At 39.1% G+C, this 24,676-nt stretch overlaps 1 protein-coding gene across 4 annotated transcripts in view; it reads left to right on the top strand.

The window, feature by feature from the left end:
• The first annotated feature begins 9,686 nt into the window (after positions 1 to 9,686).
• Positions 9,687 to 24,676, top strand: part of CCDC90B (coiled-coil domain containing 90B) — a 45,984-nt gene continuing 30,994 nt past the window's right edge. The window contains exons 1-3 of one of the 4 annotated variants that reach the window (XM_053900131.1): positions 9,687 to 10,168; positions 12,818 to 12,937; positions 15,099 to 15,202. In XM_053900131.1, the coding sequence (XP_053756106.1) occupies positions 10,069 to 10,168; positions 12,818 to 12,937; positions 15,099 to 15,202 (324 nt within the window). In that variant the 5' untranslated portion in view covers positions 9,687 to 10,068. The remainder of the gene's footprint in view (positions 10,169 to 12,817; positions 12,938 to 15,098; positions 15,203 to 24,676) is intronic. The other 3 variants (XM_019449964.2, XM_019449963.2, XM_019449965.2) reach the window with 3 other exon arrangements.

Below are 24,676 nucleotides of genomic sequence, written 5' to 3'. Positions count from 1 at the left end.
ATGAAATCAATTATAACCACCACAATGGGATGGGAAGTTATCTTCAGGAATGCCAAAACCATTTGATCCTGAGCCAGGTATATCTAAAGAAATATTTCTTCCCTCCTCCTGTCCAGAAAGTCTTCACTTGTCATCCTGATTCTGCCTTACGATCCTTTTCTAGGCCCACACAGCCCATGTTCTGCATGTACTTGCCTTTCATGTCCACCTCTTAGTGTTGAGGTTTTGAGAATTATCAGTCACCCTTTCTGTAGTTCAAGTAAAACCTTAGATTGCAAGTAACTTGTTCTGTGAGTGTTCCTCAAGACGAGCAAACATTTCTAACAAACTTTAACTTGGTAAACGAACAATGTCTTGCAATATGAGTAGTTTGTGAGGCCGAATGTCACATGATCACAACAGAGCCAATGGTTCTTGAAATTCGCTTTGATGTAGAAGTGCTTTGGATTACAAGCATGTTTCTGAAACAAATCATGCTTGCAAACTGAAGTTTTACTGTAGTTCCAAGCTCATGCCTTAAGTGCTGATAGAATCACTATATCATTATTTTTACGGTTCGCATTTATGGCCATCATTCCTAATATGCCAATACAAACATCCACAAAATGCTCAAACTTAAAGAGGTTCACAATCCTGCTGTGCTTTCTGCAGCTGCTTAGAGCTGAGCAGTGTCACAAGTGTGCCTTGGGAAGAGTACCACCTCCAGGTGAAGGGCCATCTTCAAGAGATGCCCACCACCCACAGGCTTTCTACCCCAGGCTACTTTTCACACCTCGCAAACATCCCTTCCTGCCCATAGCACTTTGGGGTACTATAGTTTCTCCACTTCCAGTTCTCTCATATCCAGACACACCTGTTCTATTCATCTGTAGAGGATACTCTTTTTCATCTCTGGATCTTCCAAAAGCAAACGTTCCCTTTCATAAGGACTTTCCCATCTACTTCAACAAGAAATGGGTCTTGTTGGGTCCAAATATTAAACAGAATTACCATATGACCCTGCAATACTCCTAGGTATTTATACCAAGGAATTGAAAACAGATACTCAAGCAAGTACATGCCCACACATGTTCACAGCAGCACTATCCATTATAGTCAAAAGGTGGAAAGTGCATAAATGGATAAACAAATTGTGGTATGTATATCCAAAGAAAATTATTCAGCCATAAAAAGGAATAGAGTACTGATACATGCTACAACGTGAATGAAACATTATGCTAAGTGAAGGAAGCCAAACACAAAATGTTGCATGTTGTATAATCCAATCGATTTCATATGAAACACCCAAAATAGACAAATCCACAGAGACAGAATGCAGAGTGATGGTAGCTAAGGGCTGAAGAGCAGGGGGCAGAGAAACCCTGCTTACTAGGTAAAGGGTTTTACATTGCAGTGATGGAAACATTTTGGAACTAGATAGAGGCAGTGGTTGTAAAACATTGTGAATGTATTAAATGATACTGAATTGCTCACTTTAAAATGCTTAATTTGGGGGTGCCTGGGTGGCTAGGTCAGTTGTGTCTGACTCTTGATTTCAGCTCAGGGTGTGATTTCGTGGTTTGTGTGTTTAAGCCCTGCATCGGCTCCATGCTGACAGTGTGGGACCTGCTTGCAATTCTCTCTCTCCCTCTCTCTCTGCTCTTCCTCCCACTTATGTACTCTCTCTCTCTCTCAAAATAAATAAATAAACAAATAACTTAAAATTTTTTTTTAAATATTAAAAAATAAAATGCTTAATTTTATGTTATGTGAATCTCACCTCAAAAAGATAATTGTTTTTAAAGGAAAGAGGCTACGTTACAGAAAAAGAAGCTACTAGTTAAAGAATGACTTTCTTGATGATGAGAGCTGAAAACAGGGTCAGGATGACTTGGCAAAATTAATCAAGGGCCCCCAAATTCTCACCACAGTGGTGAGATCAGCTTCCGCAAGGGCTGTGTGGAGTCCAGGGCTCCTCTGGAGAGCCTGGCGGAGCAGGCAGGTGAAGCCCTGAACCCAGAGTCTGAAGTCAGGGCTCCGCAGCTTACAAGCCAGCTTGACTTCTCTCAGAGCCTCAGGATCCCTCAGCTGCAAACCCAGAGAACTACCTCCCAGGGCTGTTGTGAGGGTCAGAACAAACAGTAAATAAGAAGGGACTCGTGGCCCACCACAAATACACAATGCTTATTTTTGGTTCAGGGTTCAAACTCTAACTTCCTCGTAGTGTGCCCTTGAACAAGTTATGTAACCTCTCTAAACCTTGTTCTTATCTCTACCTACCTTGCAGGCTTGTTGTGAGGCCTGGCAATAATATGTGCACAGCTTCACACCCTACCTGCTCAGTCCATTGAAGCTAGTATTAAATGGGCAGGGACAGGTCCTGCAGGGAAGGGAAGGAATAAGGGAAAGTGAGCAAAATGAATATTGGGGGTGAAGGTGGGTGTCAGTGGACATATCACGACCTAGCGTAAGATTGTGGAAACCCAAGGGAAGCATCATCTTTATCTACTAGAAATGGCATATGTCCTGCCCCTTCCCTCTCCTAAATCCATAGCAGACATTGCCAATCAACAGTAGTGTTCTTTCCTACTGCACCGGGATTTGGCCTTGTACAATCCAATGCTTTCTTCTGAGCGGTCTATCGAAAAGAGTTGTCATGAAGATGAAACCTATTTGCCACCCCTGTCTTAGAGAGTTTACATACTGAATGAATGAAAAAAGATGTGAAATAGCCTCTTGGAGGATGAGAGGTCATGTGTCCCTAACAGTAGCCATGATTTCACAGTTTGTGCCCTGTGCCCGATGAAAATAAATGGTGGAAGGGAAAGTGATGGTGCGACTTCTCTGTACCATGTGCAGTGCGTTCAGTTCTGATCTCCACTCCTTACTTGCTCTGTGACCTGAGACACAGGTCACTTCAGTCTTCTGAACCTCAGTTTTCCCATCTGTGAAATAGGAGCAATAATCCCCAACTCATGGAGTTGCTAAGGAGCTCAAATGCGTTCATGTATATGAATGGGCTCCCATGAAGAGATAAAGCAACGTATCAGAAGTTCTTTGGAGATGAATGTCCCACTCCATGGTTAGGGAAGGGAGGACATGAGCCATGTGAGGCTTTGGCGAGATTTGCCAACACCAGTGCAGAAACTGGCCCTGAAGATGAGGAGACCCTGAAGTCCTTTTTCCCAGGCAGGTTCCTTTGAGATTCAAGGCAGCCAAGCCACCCCATGAGGAAGGTTTCTCTGATCAGGCACCTTGAGGCTGGAGCTACGAACTCTGCCAGGCAAGGGTTTATCTCTGGCCAGGAAAGATCCTGGCTCTCGAAGATCCTCCAGGTTGGTATCTAGGACAAGAGACCTCGGTGAAATGCATGGCCCTGATTCCCAGAAGTCTAGACTAAAGGACTGAGTAAAGAACAGGCAAACACCCTTTCTTTTTAATGACACTCCCCAGCCTAACACCCTTCAGTGAATCCTCCATAGCCACAAAAGGAGTCAAAGAGAGCTTGAGGGCCAGCCCCACCTGTTCCAACCCCAGCCTCTGAATCCCTCTATCCTCAGCCCATTCTCTCCACCAGCCATTCTCTCAAAAGAATCAGACTCTCCCACGTGTACTTCTGGGCTTTTGCAAGCGCTGTTGCTTTTTGCACACTTCATACCACTATCCACCAACTCCACTTAACTAAATAATTTTTTTACTCATCCTTGCAAATGAAAGACTTCCCAGGGCTTGCTTCCTGCTTTGGGTAGTATAAGCCTCTCTTACACATCCCCTTGGCACCCTTCTCCTTCATCATAGTATTGACTACAGTTAGGCTGATAGCAATCTGAGGGTAGGACTGTGTCTTATGTCTGGATCCTCATGGCTTAGCACAGTGTCTGATACCATAAATAGTGCTCAGTATGGATTAGTTGAAGGAATAAATGAATAATCAATGAGAGACACTGTCAGGTATGATGTAACATTGCAAAATATAATAATGTTTTACCAATTCTTTTGTTTTCTTTTTCTTTCCTTTTCTTTTCATCTTTCTCTTTGCTGTAATCAGCAAACTTGTATTGGGTGCATTGTGTCAGTGCCAGCTCCCTAGTACAATCAGGAAAAAAAGGTCCCAGATTTGTAGGGGATAGAGGATGGTCACTTTCAAGCCGTGAAAGTGTGAAATGAAATATAAAATAGCACACAACTTTTGTGACAATGGGCTCTTCTGACTCAAGGATTCACAAAAACTGTAAAATTAGTTGCAGAAATAAAGACAAAGGATGGTCTTCTGTTCTGTCCACATACTCCCTCTAGTGTCAAAAACTCAGAGTAAACTAGGGAAGGAAAAGGAGCCCATTGGGTCCCATCTGTGTCTCAAATCCTCATTCACCTGCTTTAAAAAATGCATTTGGATTCCTTCAGATCACCTATTCTGAGAGAAAAGGATAATGCAAGGAGTGGTCCAAGCTGCATCTTCTCTCCCTGAGGTCACCAGAGCTACAGTCACAGAGCTGGAAGGCTACTGGCCGTCTCTTGCAATTATGTCCAGCCTGGCTTCCCAGACCTCTGGGCCTCAGAAGAAAAGTATTGGGGTCCTCAGGAGGGACTTGGAATTTCACAATGCCTGAGGAAATTGTACCATCACTGGAGATGAAACTGAAAATTACCAAAGAAATTGGCAAGTATTTTCGCCTTTAGTTGGACATCATCAGCAAAGTGTTGGATCAGCACTACATATGTCCCACTCACTAAGTGGTAGTTATCTATGTCTTAAAATGCTAAAAAAATAGGAAATTAAGTAATGGCTTCATGTATGCAGTTGGTAAAGAGTGTAAGATAGCTTTAAATTTGGGATTCATAGGAATAAAAACATAATTAACAGTGGTCCTTCACAATGAAAAAGGTAAGACCCACTCCCCTGCTACACTTTTGGCCTCTGAGGTGTGGATAAACTAGGCTGCTCTCTGAGAGAGAGCACTTCTCATGGCCAGGCCATGTCTTCAGACACTGAGAAGAGCAATGATTCATAAGCCTGTACTACTGAATGGCAAAAAGTGTTTCCTGGAAAGGTACTCAAACCGGCTTTTATCAGTTTGGGTTTAAAAACTCAAAATAAGGGCACCTGGGTAGCTCAGTAGGTTAGGCACCCGACTCTTGATTTCAGCTCAGGTCTGCAGAATATCTGTGAGTGATAAAAATGAGTATCTCATTTCATGTAATAACTTCTCTGAGACGCTTCCAGAGTCCTGTTTCAATATCAACATTTTGTCCTCAAGACTTTCATTTCCTGTTTTTGTTTGGAAATCTCTGAGGTCTAGAGGTACCTGGGCGGTGCAGTCAGCTAAGTGTACAACTTTTGATTTCGACTCAGCTCATGATCTCACAGTTGGTGAGATCGAGCCCTGCGTGGGGCTCTGTGCTGACAGCACGGAACCTGAGATTTTCTCTCTCCCTCCCCCTTTCCCTCTCCCCTTCTCCTGCTCTTCCATGTGCTCTTTCTCTCTCAAAATAAATAAATAAGCATGTTTTTAAAATAAATGATTTTTTTTAAACTTTCCAAGTCTCCTGAGAGTCTACTGTACAAACTCACTTCCTTAGTCTTTTTATTCTTGTTTTCAGTTTTATCTCCACCCATCCCACCCAATCTTACAAATGAATCCTGTGCCCCAGTCTGTCAGATCTCCTCACCAAACTATGACTATATTTCGAACATGTATTGGTTCATTCAACACACGTTTACCGAAGGCTCGTTATGAGCCAGGCATGATGCCAGGTGTTGGAGAAAACAGTGACAGATGTGTCTCTGCCATCATGGAGGATACAAATAGGAAGTGCAGGGGCGCGGGCAGGGACACGGGTTCCTACAGGAGTTCGTAACAAAAACACGAAGTCTACATGTGACTGGGGGCACAAAAGAGCTGGCATTTAAACTAGGGTCTGAAGGATAGGAAAGAATTCACCAGGTAAAGAGGAGGAGAAAGTGCTCCAAGTTGAGGGAATACCATTTGTAAAAGCCCGGAAGTGAGGACTGTGGAGATTACTAAATTATCCTTGTTTACGCCAATCCTTTCTCCTAGATCTTATCCCTACAATCTGTGCCTAAGAAAAGCCATTAACACAGGGCTTAAATCTTCTCTCTCCTCGATAACCATGACTGGGAACTATCATCCACAATTGAACTGAAGGATTTCTTCTCTATAACACTTAGATGGCACTAGTCCATCACTGCATTGTGTGGAAGTTATTGGTATACTTGTTCTATTCTCCCAACTAGGTTACAAGTTCTCAGAGAGCAGAAATCTTTGCAAATAGTAGGAACACAAACAATTGATCAAGCTATGTTTCTTTTAAGTTTTTTTTTAATTTATTCTTTATTTCGAGAGAGAGACAGAGAGCGTGTGTATGCACATGACAAGAGAGGAGCAAGAGAGAGAGGGAGAGGCAGAGGGAGTGAGAAAGTGAAAGAGAGAGAATCCTAAGCAGGCTCCGCAATGTCAGCACAGAGGCTGATGCGGGGCTCGAACTCAGGATCCAGGAAATTGTGACCTGAGCCGGAATCAGGAGTTGGTCACTTAGCCGACTGAGCCACCCAGGAGCCCCTGAGCTGTGTTTCTTTGCACTCCTCACAACATCTAGCCTTAAAGCTAGCTGGCACTCAGAGATTTCTGTGAGTGAAACTGAAAAAATGAAAATTGTCTTCAAGTCTAGAAAGGCAGTGATTGTTAAGAACTGTGAAGGGTCTGAGATCTTCCCCTATTTGCAAATAACAAGTTAGCCAGCCACAATTTCATGAATGCTGACGGAAGACACGAGACTCCTTGGTCAGAGACAGGATGTAATTACTTAAGGCATGGCCAGCGGCCTGAGCCTCGGCATATTACGCACGCAGCTCCCCCAGCCCTCACTCCCATGGTGGTGACATACACAGGCCCAGGCGTGTGCCTGAGTGTGCACTACATCACAGAGAGGAACTCTGAGCAGAAAAACCCAAATCTTTTATAATAGGCAATAAGCATGGGACGTTTTGCTCCAGAAGGACACTGAATTTCCCAAGTCTCCTCATTATACAAAATTCTTTAAAAAGAGAGTCCATAGCAAAAGGCAGGGAGGGCCTCTGTGTGCAAGACATGCAGAAATGTGAGAGACTCACGGAGAATTACTTCCCAATATTGAGTAAAGTCAACAGGCATTATTAATAAAAGTAGCTCTTGCTTATTGGGTGTTTATATGCACCAGGCACTGTGCTAATTATTTTACATGCATTACGTCTTTTATTCCTGCCAACAAACTTATGAGGAAATATTAACAAATATATGTGAAAATATTTTTATAAATTAAGGCTTTCACCTACAAATGGAAAGCAACAATGGAGAGTTTGGAAACACACACAGGTACATCAGGGAGGTCTCAGGGAGTGGTTAGATCTGTTAGCTGAATACTGTCTGGACTCTCGCTCTATCTGCTATTCCTGCTTCTACTTCTGTGCACTTCTCCTGCCCATTGTCAGAGTATGGCTGTCTCAGCTCCCAAATTCACTTGCTGTAGTGCCAACCAGCTTCAGAAGATGATTAAGAATTCCTGACTCGGCTTGCTCGGTCCATGAAAGAGAATGATTGGCGCAGCTTTGGTCACGTGACTAATCAAAACTTCATTTCTGTTGTGGAGTTTTACAGTAATGTAAATAATAACCAATAAATATTAATGTATAAAGAGGTGTAGCTTTTTTCATAATCATTACTTTAGGTAATTAAAAATATTGTGGTCCCACTTACTGGTCTTTATCCTCCAGTAGTCTGTAAGCTTCTCCAGAACAGTAATCATCATAACATTAGGCAGAATTACAATCATATTGGAGATATATATATATATATATATATATATGATGTGCATATATGTATACATATATATACATATATGTATATGTATAAATATACGCATGTGTATATGTCATAACTTTGATGTATGTGTGTATATATAAAGAATTTTTTTAAATAATGATATCATACCGATGAGGTTTTGGGGTGATGGTGGGGGCTCGGGAGCTGGTGACCAAGAAAGAATTCTTGAAGACATCTTTGGTGCAAAAAAGTGATTTTATTAACGCACAGAACACGACCCGTGGGCAGAAAGAGCTATGTCGGTGCTGTGAAGAATGGCTGGTTTTATACTATGGAGTTGGGAAGGTAAAGTCAAAAGGGAGGCCTCCAGAGGGACTTTGATATGCTAAAGACGACTCCTAAGATACCCAAAAACTTGCTATTGTCAAGCTAAGATTGTTGTCCCTCTAGTAGGCATTAACATTAAGACAGTAGGGGGTTCCTGGAGAAATATTATACTCTGTATTTGAGAATTTAATTTTACCTGCCATTTCCTTCTTGCCTTTGTTTCCCATTATCACTATGGAGGGGTGATGTTGGGGCTCCAGGAAACAGTCTACAGGCTTCTGGAGATTAGGAGAATAGATAAGATTGACTTTTTCTTGTAACTTACTAAAATATTTGTAAACTGATGGAAACCCATGGTCTGTATGACTGTGATCTCTATCAATTGGCCATTTGTTTTCTTTCCTTTCCTTTGTCCTTGGTCAGCCAGAAGTGCCTGAGGAATATCACACACATCCCACCTTGGGAGTGGGAGGGGGGATGCTAGCTTGCACTTTGTCCTTAGCCCGCCCCATGCTCCCTCATCTATAGTGACGCTCATAGAATATTCCATGATTCTATAATATTCCCATTTGTATAATAATTCCAATTATATGACTGTATACTATTCCAATTTGGAACATTTGTGCAAGTTGCTGAATCACCTTGAATATTTAAATTATTTCTAAAGTTTTACTATTATAAGTAACATTCCAGGGTTTTAATTCTTAAAAATCTTAGCTACAGTTAAGGTTATTTTTTCTCAGAACAGATTGTTAGAAGTGAACCTCTGGCTATTCATTTTTATTAGAATTTCATATATATTATTAAATTGCTTTCTAAAGGTACTAACTTACATTCTTGCCAGCAGTGTAAGTGACCCGATGTAATTGCATATTTGCTGGCATCGATAATTTTTTTTTTAATTTTAATCAGTAAAACTGGTATATCTTTAGGTTTGTTTTTTCATTTAACTGGTGAGATTAAACTGAGTTTTGTTTTGTTTTTCAATTTTTAAATAACCACTTATATTCCCTCTCCATAAATTGCCTGTTAAAGCCCTTGCTGGCAGGAATCAAGTGCTGTTCTTTAATGTGCCTCAGTGCTTACAATGGTGCTTGTTATGCAACTGATGCTGACAAAGCTTTGAAAACAAATAGCTAGAAAAATCTTAGAGTAACTGTTTACATCCTTGTGAGAATAATTAAGCCACTAAAACCCAACCATTGTGTACCACTTTAGAATTTACGAATAACATATCAACATATTTGAACCCCAGAATTACTGTGTGTTGTTACTTTTCACATTTTTTCCGTGTGGAACAAAGTCTGAGGTAACAAGTCTCAGAGGGTAAGTGACGAAAAGCAGCACCGCTCTGGAAACGGAGAAATTGTTTCCCTCAAGATCGTAACTAAACTAACTGCAGTTCGTCCTCCTGTGCACAAGAGGGCAAAGGAGTAGGCCATGAAGCAGCAAGAATGAGCATCTCGCTGGACTACGTTTCCCAGGTTTCTGCGCGATTCCCCGGAATACTCAGCGGATGAGGATTTCAGGTCCCAGGTTGCTGGGCGGAAGGGTGTGACGCAATCTCACACCCAGGGGCGTAATGGCCTCTGGGTTTTCCCGGGGGACTTCCGCTGTTGAGCTGTACCTCATTGCTAGGAAACGGGCGCCAGAAAGTTCTCAGACAAGGTCCCGCTTTCTTAGAGTGGTAACGTCGTGCGCCGGTTGGGAAAGGGCGGTGGAAGGAGCGGAGCCTCTGTGAACCATGCTCGCGAACTGTGGGTCCGTCTGTAAAGAGGCCCGTCTTAACGGTACCGAGGTTAGAATCTGCTGGGAAGGACTTTTGCTGCAGGCCGAAAACTACACTTCCCAGAATCCTCGTGGTGCCAGAACTACGTTGCCCGAAAGCCTGAGCGTGATTCAGCCAGCCTCTCACCTCCACCCGCCAGCCTGAAAACAGGAAATGTGGAGTCGCAGTGTTTGGCGGCTCCTGTGTTCTGACGGCCGTGCCGGCCGCCGGGTTTCCATCCTCGGCGGGCGTTTCTCGCCGGCCCTGCGGAGAGGTGAGACGAGACGGCTTGGTGTCGATGCCTGCGTGCTATTTGGGGATATTGCGGGTGGTTCGTGCCTGCTCCCGCTAGCGGTAGACAAGAGTGCCACGCCCCTCCCAGTCCCTGGTGCTGGCGACCCCGCCGCTGCATCTCGCCCGCTTAGATTGGGGCGGGAGGGGCCAGGACTGAGTAGAGAACCGCTTCTCCTCTTTTGAGAGCGAGCCCGTGAAAGCCTGGGGCTCCCACCTGGCTCCACCACTAGAGTCCCTCGGGCTTTTCTTTCTCAGCGCTTGGTTCCTTTTTATTATCAAATGAGGCTGGCAATCCCCTCCCTCTTCGAGGTCTGTCTGGAGTAATCTGTGTTCTGAGAGTTCTGGTTTCTTTCGTGGCTTGTTCAGACTTAAGCTGTTATTTGGGTGCTGTCTCGGACCCAGGTTTTTGGTAGACACAGCATGCATTTCAGGTCAGGCCAACTGTAAGCAGTTAACAGTCATATAAATGTGTAATTCATGAGGTGTGGCAAAACTGTTCTAGGATCCTGTGAACAAGCAACACCTGACGTAAGACAGTCTCGGCAGGCTTTCTGGAGGAGGAGACATTCAAACTGAACTCAGAAGGATAAACATGAGCAGGCAAAGCAAAGGAGAGCTTTCTTAAGTTATTCAGAGAATTAAAGAGTTAAAAGAATCCTTAAGAGCAGAGAGCCAAAGAGGGGAGACAGGAGACTGCAGCTGCACCCTGCAGATTGTGGCTGTGTTAGGTATTTGGTGTCTCTCCCATATTCAGTAGGAAGCTGCCTTTTGTGAAAGGCATTCAAATGTTTGTTGACTGAAATCAGAGGAGTTGTGCACTAACCTGCCTAGCTCTGAGACCATAACATCTCAGGCAGTTACTTAGCACTTCTGAGCCTGTTTTCCTCATCCATAACATGAGAATTTTAAGGATAAGTATTAGGTGTGAAAGCAGTATCATGTCATATAAATATTACCCTCTCGCCTCCGCCACCAAGTAAACCTTGAATAAAATACTAAACTTCTGATCAAGGAGAGATAACTTCAGGTACTAATCAATCCTAATACAATTGTTACTGGAAATATTGCTGAAATCTGCCCCTCTTTTTCCTCCAATTTTTTCTTTTCCTCCTCGGGTCTAATATTGACACACAGGCACATTGCTGAACTCTTCTAGATGGCACTCAAAGCCAAAAAGATTGCTGACTGCTGTGCTAATATGTGTGTGTATGTGTTCAAAATTGATCCACTTTTACATCTGATTCCCATTATCTCTAAACAATTTATCTGAGTATTTAAATAAATTGATCTAAAGGACTGGGCATCACTTTTTCATCATTTGAATTTAGAGTTTATATTTAGATACTGTTTTTAAACCTATCTTTCCTGCCCACTTACTAGTCCACAAAGTCAGCAAAGACATCAGTTATGTCTGGTTTTCTCATCATCCTCTGTACCTGGTGCTCAAGTGTCTGTTGGCTGGAAGGATATAGGAAAGAATTGCATTTTCCCTACAGTACCTACCAGAAAAGCAATACTTGAGATTGCAGCTGTGTCTTTTTAAGTACCTACGTATATTAAGTGGTTTGGGATAAAAAAGAGAGACAGCATAGGGTGACAGAGCCTGAGCTTTGGAGTCAGAAGACCTGAGTCTGAATTCACTAATGAGTCTGTGACTGGAGGTAAAATGCTTTACCTTAGGTTCACTTACCTTATCTAAAATGGATAATGCCACCTTGCCTTTGTAGTATATAAAACATCTAGTACAGTACCTTGTGTTCAATTAATAATTATACTAATTAGCTGTTATTTTACTTAAATATAGTAATAGTAATGAAGTTGAATGTAAACAGAGTTCTTGCTGAAAGAGAATACTTTTTAATGAAATTCGCCAGCAATATATGGAAAAGGACCGTACTGTGTCTAGGTTAAAAATTGGGAATTTATTGAAATGATACATTTATTTCAAAGATAAGAAATTTGCTAGGGCTTTTGTGTTGCCTCTAGTAAATACTCCAGGATTTAAAATCAGATTCATTGATTGATTCAACAAAATATTGTGACCCAGTTATTTGCTGAGTACCGTTCTAGGTACCGAAGATACAGTGATGAAAAACACAAAGTGTCCTAGAGCTTGTAGTCTGGTTCAGAGAGACAAACAAGACGAGTTCAGATTAGAATTGAGGACTGTGATGGAAATAAGCTGGATATGTAGGAGAGTGGGAGTTCAAAAAGCTACTTTATATGAGGATGTAGGTATAAATAATTATCATAGCTCTGTGAAAGACATCTTAGCACCTAGGAGAGTTGGATGGTTTCCACTCTTCCAGTAATGAGAGACGTGACGGTGATATCCAAAGCTTTTGATGTATATTACATTACAACTTTTTACTGACTCTTAACAAATAAAACATCATACTGAAAGAAGGAAAGGAAGCATTTATTGAATGCCGTGTACAGAGTACTTTTAGACACTTTTCAGATAAGAGTCCAAGGCTCAGAGGAACCCGTTTTCTTCCTTGAAATTACAGAATTCCTAAGTAGAAGAGCTAGAACTGTATTGTAAATAGATGAGAGAAATGCTTGAGAAGCTAAAGTGGCACACTTGTGTTAGTTCCTACAAGGAAAAAACCCTGTCTTCTCTTTTCAGACTTTTTCACCACCACAACCAAGGAAGGATATGATATGAGGCGAGTGGACCTAACTCCTTTAGAACAAAGGAAATTAACGTTTGATACCCATGCACTGGTTCAGGATTTGGAAACTCATGGTAAGAAACGGATAACTCTTGAAAGAATTTAACAACAGTCATAGTAAATTACCTAGTCAAGACAGGATCATTATTATGGACAATTAAGAATCAGTTGAAATACAAGTGCTATCCATACAGTGGAATATTTTACAGTCATGAAAATGGTATTGCTTGAAGAATATTTACTGATAATGAGAAATACTCAAGATAGAGAACATATAACATTACATATGCAGTATGATTTCAATTATGTAGAAAAAAACTGCAGAGTTTCTAGGCTGATACTAAAGTTCATGTGTAAGTACAAGGACTGCTTGGGAATAGCAAAAAAGAAAAAGGAACAAGCACAAAAAATAACCAGTTGTCAAAACAATAATTTAAACTAAATTGTGTGATAATACAGGAATAGAAAAGTTGATAAATGGGGCACCTAGGTGACTCAGTCAGTTAAGTGTCCAGCTTCAGCTCAGGTCATGATCTCACAGTTCATGAGTTCGAGCCCCATGTCAGGCTCACTGCTGTCACCACAGAGCCTGCTTTGGATCTTCTGTCCCCCTCTCTCTCTGCCCCTTCCCTGCTCATGCACATGCTGTCACTCTCTCTCAAAAATAAATACAGTGTAAAAAATAAGAAAAGTTGGTTAATAAAATAGAGTTGTATTCAGATAGGTAAACATAGATATTTTTAGCAAACAATAAGGCATTACAAATTAGAGAAAGGAAGGGCTATTTAATAAATTGATATGATACATGACTAGCCATTTGAAAAAATAAATTCCAGGTTGATTAAAAGTCAAATGGATGGGTTACCTGGGTGGCTCAGTCACTTGAGCATCCGACTTCGGCTCAGGTCATGATCTCGCGGTCCATGAGTTGGAGCCCCATGTCGGGCTGTGTGCTGACAGCTCGGAGCCTGGAGCTTGCTTTGGATTCTGTGTCTCCCTCTCTCTCTGTCCCTCCCCCACTCATGCTCTCTCTCTCGCTCTCTCTCTGTCAAAAATAAATAAACATTAAAAAAAAAGTCAAATGTAAAAATATGAGGGAAAAGTTAAAAAAAAATGCTAGAATACTTTAAGACTTTTAGATTGAGGAAACAAGACAAAACTCAAAAGCAGTGAACTAAAGACTGACATGTGACTACTGAAATATTTAAATCTGTATATCAAAGGGTGTCATCTGTAAAGTTAGAAATATTAGGAATAGACATAATAATGACCCTATTGCTTTAATACACAAAATTCATATGAACCAATAAGGAAATGTTCAGTATCTTATAGGAAAATGGGTAAAGGCCATAAATAGCACACAGAAAAATATAAATAGGCAATAAATATATGTAAGGTGCTTAACTAAGGAAATGCAAATTTTAAGTATAAATAACAATGCTATGCCATTTCATTTTTTAATGCCAATTATAAACTGAAAAAAAAAAACTAGCAGTATCCAGTGTTGATATAAATATGGGGAAATGGATCAGTGGGAATTAAAATTGCAGAATGCTTTTAGAGAGTAATTTAGCATAATCTGAAATTTTTTATTGTAACCATTTTTTAAAAAGTAAAAAATTTAAGGGTGCCTGCGTGACTCAGTCGGTTAAGCATCTGACTTTGGATCAGGTCATGATCTCACGGTTTGTGAGTTTGAGCCCCACGTTGGGCTCTGTGCTGACACTTCAGAGCCTGGAGCCTGCTTCAGATTTCTGTCTGTCTGTCTCTCTCTCTCCCTCCCTCCCTCCCTCCCTCCCTCTCTCTCTCCCTCCCTCCCTCTTTCCCCACTCATGCTCTATCTCTCCCTCTTTCAAAAATAAACAAATATTTTTTTTAAAAGTAAAAAATTTAAATGATGAGGAAAGTTATTCTAGCTGTCTATGTTGATATGGATATCATTTTTTAAAAATATAAACATATGTTGGGCGCCTGGGTGGCTCAGTCGGTACACGTCCCACTTCGGCTCAGGTCGTGATCTCGCAGTCTGTGAGTTGGAGCCCGGCGTCGGGCTCTGTGCTGATGGCTCTGTGCTGACGGCTCCGAGCCTGGAGCCTGTTTTGGAGTCTGTGTCTCCCTCTCTCTCTGACCCTCCCCTGTTCATGCTCTGTCTCTCTCTCAAAAATAAACGTTAAAAAAAAATTAAAAAAAAAAAAAATATATATATATATACACATATGTATTTGCTCTCTACAGGATTTGACAAAGCACAAGCAGAAACAATTGTATCAGCATTAACCACTTTATCAAATGTCAGCCTGGATAGTATCTATAAGGAGATGGTCACTCGAGCTCAACAGGTAATATTTTCATTATTATCAATTGTGACCATTTCATTAGATAATCTTTTTCATATGGCATCTCTGTCAACCCACCCACCTGCCAAACATACCTGCATCTTTCTCTCTACAAAGGGACCAAAGAACAAAAGCAAAACTCTTCAGTAAAGTTAGTATCTAAAGAGATTGAGGAGTTAGAAGAGTCATAATAAAATTATGGTCACACAGAGAATGAAATTTTGTCAAAGCTTTCATTGTGTGAGATAATTATATATTATTTGAATTATTTGAGGTGGTGGTAGGTGATGAGTGAAACAACTTCTTCTCCACAGAATACCTACCACAGTAGAAAAGCTAACCTATTAGATAAAAACATTTAACTGCAGTCAGGTGTATGTTCTGGTTAATTTTCACAAACGGAAGAGACTTAATTAAACATGGCTGGAAAGGATTTCATTAAGATGCTTTAAATTTGGATACACAAATTCTTAAAGTCAGATAATGCCGTTTACTAAGAACTTACAGTGAGAGATGCACAGGGCTGTGGATTTCTCACATATTATCTTATGTAATCCCTCTAACAACCTTGCAAAGTAGATAGAATTATTCTACTTTGCCACTGAGGAGAGAATCAGATTAATTTTTTACAGTTGTCATTGTGGTGCTGTGGAGAAAAAGAATAATTTTATATAAAACATAGAATAAGCTAAATGAGCTTGACTGTGGAATATAATTGATAAAACTCATAATCGTGAATTAATCACTGATTAAAAATGTTTACTTTCTGTAATTTTATACACACACACATACATGTATATTTTTTTCCCTTGGACTTGACAAATACTTCATTTTTACTTAGGAATTAAGATTTTCCTTCTTTTTTTATTCCTCTCCCAAGTGATGCACTGTTAATACAACGTTGCATTAGTTTCTAATGTACAAAGTAGTGATACACCAATTCTATACATTACTCAGTGCTTCCCCCATGATATATGTAGTCACTATCTGTCACTATACAGTTTTTTTTATAAGTCTGTTTCTTGGTTTGTGTCTCTCTTTTTTTACCTTTGCCTATTTGTTTCTTAAATTCCACATCTGAGTGAAATCATAAGGTATTTGTCTTTCTCTAACTATTTTACTTAGCATTGTAGTCTCTGCCTCCCTCCATGTTATTGCAAATGGCATGGTTTCATTCTTTTTTATGGCTGAATAATACTCTATTGTGTATATATACCACATCTGTATCCATTCATCATTCGATGAACACTTGAGCTGCTTCCATAATTTGACTATTGTAATACTGCAATAAACATAGGGGTGTATGCATCCCTTTGAATAAGTGTTTTTGTTTGTTTTTTAAATATATTTTTTTAATGTTTGTTTATTTTTGAGAGACAAAGTGTGAGCCGGGAAGGGGCAGAGAGAGGAAGACACAGTAGCCAAAGCAGGCTCTGGGCTCTGAGCTGTCAGCACAGAGCCTGATGTGGGGTCGAACTCACAAACCATGAGACCGTGATCTGAGCCAAAGTTGGATGCTTAACCAGCTGAGCCACCCAGGTGCCCCTTGAATAAGTGTTTTTGTATCTTTTGAGTTAAATACCCAGTAGTGCAATTACTAGGTTATAGGCTATTTTTCATTTTTTGAGGACCCTCCCTACTGTTTTTTATAGTGGCTACACCAGTTTGCATTCCCACCAACAGTTCAGGAGAGTTCTTTTTCTCCACATCCTCGCCAACATGTGTTGTTTCTTCTGTTGTTGATTTTAGCCATTCTAACAAGTATGTGAGGTGAAATCTCATTGTAGTTTTAATTTGCATTTCCCTAACAAGGACTGATGCTGATTGAGCATCTTTTCATGTGTCTGTTAGCCATCTGTATATCTACTTTGGAGAAATATCTGTTCATGTCTTCTGCCCATTTTTTAATTGGATTATTTGTTTTCTTGGTGTTGAGTTGTGTAAATTCTTTATATATTTTGGATACTAAGCTGTTATCAGATGTGTCATTTGCAAGTATCTTCTCCCATTTCATAGGTTGCCTTTTAGTTTTGTTGATTGTTTCCTTTGTGCTGCAGAAGCTTTTTATTTTTATGTACTCCCAGTAGTTTTTTTTTTTTTTTTTTTACTTCCCTTGCCTTGGAAGACATATCTAGAAAAATGTTGCTACTGCTAATGTCAGAGAAATTACTGCCTGTGCTCTCTTACAGGACTTTTCAGTTTCAGGTCTCATATTTATGTGGTTAACTCATTTTGAGTTTATTTTTGGTATGGTGTAGGAAAGTGGTCTACTTTCTTTATTTTGCAGGTAGCTTTCCGGTTTTCCCAGCACCATTTGTTGAAGAGGCTGTCTTTTTCCCATTGCATATTCTTTTCCTCCTGTGTGAAAGATTAATTGACCATATAATTGTGGGTTTATTTCTGGGCTTTCTATTCTGTTCTATTTTGGGGACAATACCATACTGCTTTGATTACTACAGCTTTGTAATATAACTTGAAGTCCAGAATTGTGATACCTCCAGTTCTGTTTTTCTTTTTCAAAACTGCTATGACCGTTCGAGGTCTTTTGTCATTCCATACAAATTTTAAGGTGGTTTGTTCTAGTTCTGTGAAAAATGCTGTTGGTATTTTGATAGGGTTACATTAAATCTGTAGATTGCTTTGGGTAGTATAGACATTTTAACAGTATTTGTTCTTCCAGTCCATGAGCATGGAATATCTTTGCATTTCTTAGTGTTGTCTTCAGTTTCTTTTATCATTGTTTTGGAGTTTTCATAGTACAGGTCTTTTACCTTCTTGATTAAAGTTATTTCTAGGTATTTTATTATATTTGGTGCAATTGTAAGTGGGATTATTAATTTCTCTTTCTACTGTTTGATTATTAGTGTATAGAGTGCAACAGATTTCTATACATTGATTTTGTATCCTATAATTTTACTGAATTCATTTATCAGTTCTGGTGGGTTTTGGTGGAATCTTTAGTGTTTTCTATATATAGTATCATGTCATGTACAAATAGGGAAAGTTTTCCTTCTACCTTACTGATTTGGATGCCTTTTATTTCTTTTTGTTGTCTGATTGCTGTGATTTGAGCTTCCAGTACTGTGTTGAATAAAACTGGTGAGAGTAGACATTCTTGTCTTGTTCCTGACCTTTGGGGAAGAGCTCTCAATTTTTCTCCATTGTGTATGAAGTTGGCTGTGGGTTTGTCATAAAGGCCCTTATTATGTTCTCTCTAAACCTATTTTGTTGGGGCACCTGGGTGGCTCAGTCGGTTAAGCATCCAACTCATGATTTCAGGTAAGGTCATGATCCCACGGTTGTGAGACAGAGCCCCATGTCAGGAACAGAGCCCACTTAAGATTCTCTTTCCCTCTGCCTCTCCCCTGCCTGCACTCTCTAAACAAACAAACAAACCTACTTTTTTGACGGTTTTTATCATGAATGGATGTTGTACCATCTTGAATGCTTTTTCTGCATCTATCAAAATGATCATATGGTCTTTATCCTTTTTTTTATTATTAATGTGATGTTTCATGTTGATTGATTTGCAAATATTGAACCAGCCTTGCATCCTGGGAATCAATCCCACTTGATTGTGGTCAGTGGTATTTTTAATATATTGTTGGATTCAGTTTGCTAATATTTTTGTTGAGGGTTTTTGTATCTATGTTCATCAGAGATACTGGTCTCTAGTTCTCTTTATTTATGATATCTTTATCTAGTTTTAGTTATCAGTGTAATGCTAGCCTCCTAGAATGAATCTGGAAGTTTTCCTCCCTCTTCTGTTTTTTGGAATAGTTTAAGAAGAGTAGATATTAATTCTTGAAATGTTTGGTAGAATTCACCTGTGAAGCCATCTGGTGCTAGATTTTTGTTGGGAGTTTTTGCTTACTGATTCAATTTCATTACTGGTAATTGGTCTGTTCAGATTTTCTATTCCTGCTTCAGTTTTGGGTGATGATTTGTTTCTAGGAATTTATCCATTTCTTGTAGGTTGTCCAGTTTGTTGGCATATAATTTTTCACAATATTCTCTTACATTTGTTTGTATTTCTGTGGGTTAATTTTCTTCTTTCACTGGTGATTTTGTTTATTTCAGTCTTTTTATTTTAATGAGTCTGGCTAGAGACTTATCAGTTTTGTTGATCTTTTCAAAGAACCAACTGTTGGTTTGTTTCATTGATCTCGTTCATTGGGGTTTTTTGTTTTGTTTTGGTTTTTTTTGTTTGTTTGTTTTTTAGATTCTTTGTCATTTATTTCTGCTCTAATCTTTATTTCCTTTCTTCTGCTGGTTTTAGGTTTTGTTCTTTTTCTAGCTGCGTTAGGTATGAGGTTAGGTTGTTTATTTGAGATTTTTCTTGCTTTATGAGGTAGGTCTATATTGCTATAAACTACCTTCTTAACACCACTTTTCCTACATCCCAAAGATTTTGGACCTTTGTGTTTTCATTTGCATTTGTTTCCATATAATTTTTTATTTCATCTTTGATTTCTAAGTTTATCAATTCATTGTTTAGTAGCATGTTATTTAACCTCTGTGTATTTGTGCTCTTTCCATATTTTTTTCTTGTGGTTGATTTCTAGTTTCGTGGCATTATAGTCCGAAAAGATACATAGAATGACTTTTTTTTTTTAATTTGTTGAGACTTGTTGTGTGGCCTAATATGTGATCTCTTCTAGAAAATGTTCATGTGCACTTGAAAAGAATGTGTATTCTTCTATTTTAAGGTTGAATGTTCTGAATATATCTGTTAAATCCATCTGGTCCACTGTGTCATTCAAAGCCACTGTTTTCTTGTTGATTTTCTGTATGGATGATCTGACCATTGATGTAAGTGGGGTGAAGTGGGGTGTTAAAGTCCCTTACTGTTATTGTATTACTACTGATTAGTTCCTATGTGTTTGTTGTTAACTGTTTTATGTATTTGGGTGCCACCATGTTGGGTCCATATTTACAGTTGTTATATTTTCTTGTTGGATAGTCCCTTTTATTACAATATTGTGTTCTTCTTTGTTTCTTATTACCATCTTTGTTTTAAATTCTATTTGGTCCAGTATAAATGTTGCTACTTCAGCATTCTTTTGATATCCTTTACATGGTAAATGTTTCTTTGTCCCTCACTTTCAATCTGCAGGTGTCTTTAGATCTGAAACAAGTCTTGTGTAGGCAACATATAAATGGGTCTTTTCTATCCATGTTGTCACCCCATATCTTTTGATTGGAGCATTTAGTTCATTTACATTTAAAGTAATTATTGATAAATATGTATTTATTGACATTTTGTTACTTTTTTGTGGTTGTTTTTTGTACTTTTTCTCTTATCCTCTTCTTGTTCTCTTTCACAGTTTGCTGGCTTTCTTTAGTGGTAAAGTTGAACTCCCTTCTCTTTAGTCTTTACATATCTGTTACTGGTTTTGATTTCTTTGTATACCATTAGGTTTGTATATAACATCTCCATGTGAAGTTGATGTTCTCATAAGTTTGAACCCATTCTTTACACCCCTGCCCACCCACATTTTATGTATTGATGTCCTATTTTGCATCCTTTTATTTTGTGATTTCCTTGACTGATTTTTACTGATACACTTATTTTCACTTCTTTTGTGTTTCCTGCTTTTTATACAGTCCTTCATTTAGTCCCCTTTAATAATTCTTATAGGGCTGGGTTAGTGGTCGTTCACTCCTTTACTTTTTTTTTTTTTTTTTGAGAAACCATATCTCCTATTCTAAATGATTGCCTTGCTGGATAGAATATTCGTGGATGCAGACTTTTTTCTTTTCAGCACTTTGAACATATCATGCCACTCCCTTCTGACCTGCAAAGTTTCTGCTGAAAAATGCACTGATAGCCTTATGGGGTTTCCCATTTATGTAACTGTCTTTTACTGTGTTTAAATTTTTTTTTTTTTTAACTTTTTTAATTTTTTTGAGAGAGGGATCATGCACACATGAGCACAGGAGAGGAACAGAGAGAGAGGGAGATAGAATCTCAATCTTCATACTCCATGCAGAGCCTGATGCAGGGCTCAGTCCCATAGCCCTGAGATCATGACCTGAGCTGAAATCAAGAATCAGACACTTAACTGAATGAACCACCCAGGCATCCCTAAAATTCTTTATCACTGCTTTTTGTTGTTTTAATTACTATGTGTATTTTTGTGCACCTTCTTTGGTTAATTTTGTTGGGGGTTCCCTGTGCCTCCTGGATCTGGATATCTGTTTCCTTCCCAGATTAGGGAAGTTTTGAACTATTATTTCTTAAAATAAATTTTCTGCCCCCTTTTCTCTGTTCTTCCTCTGGGATCCCTGTATTGTGAAAATTACACTTGTTGGAGTCACTGAGATCCCTAAATCTGTTCTCATTTTGCATTTTTTTTTTTTTTTTTTTTTGTCTCTTATATTTGCTCAGCTTGATTACTCTCTCTTACTCTGTTTTCCAGGCCATGAAGTCATTCTTCTAATTCCTCTAGCCTGCTATTTAGCCTGTCAAGTGTATTTTTGTTTTAAATTTATTGTGCTCTTCATCCCTGAGTGGCTCTTTTTTGTTTTTAAGGGTCTCACAGATGTCCTCCACTCTTCTCAAATCCCATGAGTATCTTTATGGTCATTACTTTAAATTCTATCAGGCACATTATTTATCTCTGTTTTACTTAAGTCTCTTGCTGTGATTTTGTCCTTTTCTTTAATTTGGTTTGGTCTCTTCAGTTTACCTAGCTCTGTCTGTTTCTGTGTGTTAGGAAATTCAGCTACATCTCCTGCTCTTGAGAGTAGTTGGTGGGATGCTCACTTTTAACAAGCTGGCTGGTCCTCTTGTATGCAGCTGCTGTGGGTACTGGAGTTGGCTTAAGGACATTCCACAAAGCACACGTGGGTGGGTGATGCAGTTTTAACAAGGTGCACACATCCCCCACCGGTGGTCAGAACACATTGTTGGCAAGGTTTGTGCTAGTCTTCTGGGGGAGAGGACCTTTAGCACCTGGATTGAGGCAGGTTTAGCTGGAGAAGGTTGGGGTGGTGCAGTGTAAGCAAATTAGGCAGTGAATGCCCACAGGTGCTGGTTCCCACCAGTGGAAGGGTGATTGTGCTGGGGTTGGTGGAGGGAAATGGTACATGCCAGCTCCTTTTTCCCTGGAGATGTCCCTTAAGGAACTCAGATTACTAACTCTCCTTCTCAAATGCTCTCATTTTTCAAACTGCTGCCATTTTTTTTATTGTGTGTGTTTAGGGTTTTTTTTTTTTTTTTTTTAAACAAACTGATGCTTCTAAGCTGTATCTCCTGGGCTTTTTGGGGGCTATCTATTTAAGTGTGGGACTCAGCGTTCTGCTGCTTTCAGGGATTTTTAAAGTTGTAGGCTTTAAGTTCTCCTGGTTAAGAAATCACTAAATCTAGCCCCTCTCATTTTCAAAGCCAAATCCTGTGGAGATTCGTCTTCCCTGTGTAGGTTCTCTGATGTGATATTCTGTTTCTCACCCCTCTCTGCACCTCACAGCTCCCTTCCTCTGGCAGCCAGACCCATGGGGTTCAGCTCCCCACAATTTCTGTGCCTTTCTACCCTCTTTGATGTGGCTTCTTCTCTACAGCTACTTGTGGAGTTCTGCTAATCTTGGGTCATTTTCTGGGTTATTTGCATTGATGTGAGTGTCACCAAGTTGTATTCATGAGACAAGGAAAATTTAAAGGCTGCCTATTCTGCCATCTTCCTCAAAAGTCCAAGCTATTGACATTTTTGATAATATTCTTAAATTAGATTTTTAAGTTTACCTATAACCAGTGAATTAAAATTGTGGCTTAAGGAAGTTTTATGCTGGCAATACCATTTAATCCTACATTCAAAATGCTAAATTTTGGTGTTTTTATGATTAGTGTGTGAAATTAACATCTCATTCCGTCATTGAGCCTAATCCAATTGTTGACCCCACCCCCACCCCAAAGATGTCATGAAAGATGGGTTTGAGGCTCAGGGCCTTGTACTTGATCACTGCAGAAAGACTATACTGTTAAGTACACTCAATCCAAAAATTCAGTTATATTCTGAATTCACATAAAAACTGAATTATAGGGTTTTGTTGTTTTTTGTTTTTTTTTTTTTGGTGTTTAGGGCTTAGGGTTCTATGTATAGTATCATGTCATCTGTAGACAGTGACCATTGTACTTCTTCCTTACCAATTTCTATGCCTTTTATTTATTTTTCTTGCCTAATAGCTGTGGCTAGAACTTCTAGTACTATGTTGAATAAAATTGGTGAGAGTGGGCACCTTCATCTTGTTCCTGATATTAGAAGAAGAGCTCTCTGTTTTTCACTATTGAGTATGACATTAGCTGTCGGTTTCTCATATGTGGCTTTTATTATGTTGAGTTATATTCCTTCTGCACCCACTCTTTTTGAGAGTATTTACATGAATGGATGTTGTATTTTATGAAGTACTTATTTTGCATCTATTAAGATGACTATATGGTTTTTACCCTTCCTATTGTTAATGTGATGTACCACACCAATTGGTTTATGAACACTGAACCATCCTTGCATCCCTAGAATAAATCCAACTTGATGGTGGTAAATGATCCTTTTAATGTATTGTTCAGTTCAAAGTTTGGTAATATTTGTTGAGAATTTTGTATCTGTGTTTATCAGAGATGGGCCTGTGGTTTTTTGGGGGTTTTTTTTGTTTTTTTTTTGTTTTTTTTTTGTTTTTTTTTTTGTTTTTTTTTTTGTAAAGTCTGTTTGGTTTTGGTATCAGGGTAATTCCGGCCTCATAGAATGAATTTGGAAGTTTTCTGTCATCTATTTTTTGGAATATTTTGAGAAGAGCTGTTAACTCTTCCTTAAATGTTTGGTAGAATTCATCTGTGAATTTGTCTAGTTCTGGACTTTTGTTCATTGGGAGGTTTTTTTTGATTATGTGTTCAGTGTCATTACTAGTTCAGATTTTCTGTTACTTCCTGGTTTAGTTTTGAAAGTTTGTATCAGTTTCTAGGAATTTATCTATTTCTTCTAGGTTGTCCACTTTGCTGGCATGTAACTTTCTGCAGTATTCTGTTATACGCTTTTCTATTTCTGTGGTGTCAGTTGTTACTTCTGTTTCATTTCTGATTTTGTGTCCTTTATTTTATTCACAATGAATCTGGATAAAAGCTTATCAGTTTTGTTTATCTTTTCATAGAATCAGTTTTTTGTTTCATTAATCTTTTTCTATTGTTTTTTAATCTGTATTTCCTTTATTTCTACTCTCATCTTTATTATTTTCTTCCTTCTACCAACTTCGGGTTTATTTTGTTTTTGTTTTTGTTTTTTTTCTAGTTCCTTTAGGTGTAGGATGAGATTATTTGAAATTTTCTTGTTTCTTGAGGTAGGCCTGTTTCACTGTGCATCTCCTTAGAACTGTTTCACTGTGTCCCACAGACTTTGGAGTATTGTGTTTCATTTTCGTTTGTCTCCGTATATTTTTTTTTTATTTCCTCTTTGATTTCATTGAAGAAATTTGTTGTTTAGTAGC

Source organism: Panthera pardus, unplaced genomic scaffold (assembly GCF_024362965.1).
Source record: "Panthera pardus isolate Hobbes unplaced genomic scaffold, ASM2436296v1 HiC_scaffold_12, whole genome shotgun sequence".
Taxonomy (NCBI): domain Eukaryota; kingdom Metazoa; phylum Chordata; class Mammalia; order Carnivora; family Felidae; genus Panthera; species Panthera pardus.
The sequence above is the reverse complement of the archived record's forward strand: the minus strand, read 5'-3'. Positions and strand labels throughout refer to the sequence as shown.